This window comes from Cryptomeria japonica, chromosome 4 (assembly GCF_030272615.1).
Source record: "Cryptomeria japonica chromosome 4, Sugi_1.0, whole genome shotgun sequence".
Taxonomy (NCBI): Eukaryota; Viridiplantae; Streptophyta; class Pinopsida; order Cupressales; family Cupressaceae; genus Cryptomeria; species Cryptomeria japonica.
In genome coordinates, this window is record NC_081408.1 from 9,450,879 (window position 1) to 9,454,605 (window position 3,727).

General features: G+C 33.2%; 1 protein-coding gene across 1 annotated transcript; it reads right to left on the reverse strand.

Moving 5' to 3' along the window:
• Positions 1-288: 288 nt before the first annotated feature.
• Positions 289-837, reverse strand: LOC131874822 (phosphoprotein ECPP44-like). Its single transcript, XM_059218740.1, has 2 exons — positions 574-837; positions 289-348 (listed from the first exon to the last, which is right to left on the reverse strand). Exons 1-2 carry the CDS (start codon positions 835-837, stop codon positions 289-291), a joined length of 324 nt encoding a protein of 107 aa, XP_059074723.1.
• Positions 838-3,727: the final 2,890 nt, after the last annotated feature.

Consider the following 3,727-nt stretch of genomic DNA (forward strand, 5'->3'; position numbering starts at 1 on the left):
ATGGTCGGTGCATGAGTTTAACGGCAGCACCACATGCCAACATTTTTTAGTTGCATTCTTATTATATATAGAAGATGGGTAAACACCATAGCTACACACAATATAAGATGAAATCACCCAAAAAACCAGTTGCTTTTTATTGCTGTTTCTCTTCCTCTTTGTTGTGTACAGGAAGCTTCTCTTTAATCTTTTCCATCAATCCCTTCTTCTCGCTCTGTTCTTCAGTCTTGCCATAACCGTGCTCTTCCTCTTTCTTGTCATGGTGTCCGAGAATCTTTATCTCGTCCTTCAATCCACCTTTTTCTTCTTTTTCTTCTCCCCCTTTCCATCTTCTTCCTCATCGCTAGACTGCAAACACACTCATTTCATCAGATCAGATATACTCTGGTGAACTAAACTGTACATTCTTTTCATCATATCAAAATGATCAAAGTACTGGCATTATAGAAAGTGCCAGATTAAATGGAATGTACAATCTTTTCATGATTGAACAATGAAAGTAATCCATGTTCAGTTACAGAAAATGTGATGCAAAAGTAGGATGTGCAGTATTTCTGAAAAGTACAGATGCACCTTAAATAGATTTAAGGCACAAGAAATAGAGCTGGAAGAAGAGTTGTTCGTGCGATGCAGCTTTTCCATGAGGCCCCCTTCATTTTTCTTCCCCTCGCCTTCGCCATGGACCTTACCCTCCTCTACGTGGCCATGAGACATAGGCGTAGGATGAATCTCACCTACGTGTCCCTGCTCATACGTAGCTACACCCGCCACATGTCTCCTCTTCTTTCTTCTTCCCAAACAAGCCGAACAACCGACGATCTTGATGCTCTCCCGCATTTTTCTCCGCAAGAAAAGAGACTTCTCAATAAATACAACACTACCAGAATAAAACAGATTTTGAGTAGATGAGGAAGTTGGATGTAAAATACTGTGGAGCGAATGCCAATTAATAGTTTGATTTAGCCAGCGACGTGCTTAGGACACGCCAGAACGATTTTCGATTGACGTGTGACTTTCATAAGCCGATGAAATAAATTTCAACATCACGCGGATAAGACGTGGGTTAGACCACCAACAGAACGCTTTGTCAGCAATACGGGCCATTAATATCATTGTGGGCAATAGGGGGCGTTGAAAAGTTGAGCAAATTTCCTGTCAAGCACTCAGAGATCTATGGAACGCAGTACTCCAAGCGCACTGGGTGGAATCTGAAACACATACGTTCTGAAATTTGCAAAAGTAGAAGTGACCCGTAAAGGGTTGAAGCGAACGTAAATACTTGCTGAGTGTGAAGGCAAATGAATATATAGGTTAAAGTTATGGTATCTTAAATATCTATCTTTGTTTTATTTTTTTGGAATGTGAAGGTAATTAGATACATATATAGATTTTTATGGTCTAACAATGAGTTCACTTAATTGAAGCTCTATTCTTGTTGAATGTGAACATAGTTAAGATTTTTTATTCTAGACAATGCATTCTTTTAATTATAGTTCTAGTCATTTCAAATGTAAAGGCAAATAGACCAATAGTTAGGCTTTTGTAATCTAAACATTGATTTAATTGGAGATCTATTCTTACTACATGTAAAGAAAAAAGGATACATAGTTAGGTTTTTACAGCGCACTTATTTAATTTGGTTTCTATTATTGCTTGGTGTAAAGGCCAATTTACAAACATGGTTATATTTTGGTGACCTAAAATGTTTTCTCATTTTAGAACATAAATAATTACTCATTACATGAAGGTAATTGACACATTGGTTAGATTTTATTGGCCAAAATCCTACTCATTTCAACTAGAGCTACATTCTTATCAAATATAAAGGTAAATAAACATCTTCAAGCTCCATTCTTTATAAACACATTTTTTTAATTGATCAAGGTTCTATATTTTGAAGGCATAAAGGAAATACAAACAAGGTTAGGTTTTAGTCAGCTACAAAATTTACTCATTTTAATGTAAACTTTTTATCAAATCCATGGAGACAAACACAAATATGGTTATGTTTAAGTTACCTAAAAGGTTTACATATTTTAATGTAAAGTTTTTATTGAATCCATAGAGGCAAAAACAAATATGGTTAGGCTTTGGTGACGTAAAAGATTTACACATTTTAATGTAAAATATTTATAGAATCCATGGAGGAAAATACAAATATGGGAAGGTTTTAGTGATATAAAAATTTACTCATTTTAATGTAAAATTTGTATTGAATCAATTGGGAAAATACAAAAATGGTTGAATTTTAATGACCTAAAAGGTTTACTCATTTTCGTATATTTTTTTTATTGAATTTATGGAGGCAAATTAACAGGATTAGGTTTTAGTGACCTAAAATGTTTTACTCATGTTTTAGAAGTTGATGATACAACCACATAAGAAAAGAATCATCTACAAGAAAAAAACCTATCAAAAAATAATAATATGTTCAATTGAATTAATTGCACAAAATAATATGTTACAATAAATGAATAAATCCTTAAAAAAAGATGAATTAAAGCCAAGATGAAAAAACTTATAGCAATATTAAATTGGCTAGTGCAAGTGTCACAATAATAATGAATGAGACAAATTAAGCTATAATTATCCTTATCAAATAAAATAAAAAAAGAACCTAAGCTTATCTTAAGTGAATAAAGTAATTAAAGGACCTAAATAATTAAATAATAAGATATATTTTCCTACTTAATCCAACATATCCTCTTAATATTAACTTAGGGATGACAAGAACTATAAAGATGCTGAACGAATTAAATTTTGAAGTTACTAATGATGGGATGACAAGAATGCTCAAAATTTCATCGAAGATGAATGAAATATCCTCAATCATGTCCCCAATTTTAGGAGTGTGTTTTGTATTAAACAACCCTACAATATTTGGAAACTACTCATCTCACAAAGTATAAATTGGAAGGGAATAATCAACTTGCTGAACTAAATTAATCTTGAAAAAACAAGAGGTGGAGGAGGAGGATCAACAGTATTTGTGGATAACTAAAGTACATATAGGTTCAAGTGACCAAACTTCTCCTTCGATAACCGATCCACTCTATATGTATGAGAGTTAGGACAAGCCAACGTAACTACATGCTCAATGGGATAAAAAAGAGAGAACTCATGTAATAGAGATCCATGATCAACATAGGAAACTACAATAAGCTCTCTACTATGAAGATCTTTGATGAGAATTGAACTCAATTGTCTTACCTCTCCCATAGTGAGTAATTTAGTAAATGGAAAGGAGATTGGAACATGATAAAGGAGCATAAAGAACATTATTGAATGTGCCAAAATCAATCTTAATAGATTCATTCCTAGTAATAGTAATGTAAGTGTTCTTACCCATCAAAATATGTGAAAATGTAAAATGCTTAAAAGAAGAGAACATACCCTTGTATGATGTCACATGATGGCTCTTAAATTAAGAAGCCACTTGGAGAATTGAAGATGTGTTGATGCAAAGAGAGCATGTCCTTTTATATTTTCTTCACCACATGCCATATAAGATGACTTGGAATGTGTAGGTCTTGAAGCGGTAGACAAGGATGCACTAGATGAAGGTGACTTAATATGAAATTATTTTAAAGAATATTTTTTAGTTCCTCAATCTACTTTACATAGCATTGATGCTCATCATGTCTTGTCTAAGTGTAAATAAAACTTAGGCTTGTCCTTCCTTGATAAAGACCATTCAGAAGAGGAGGAAGAATTTGAATCATATGCA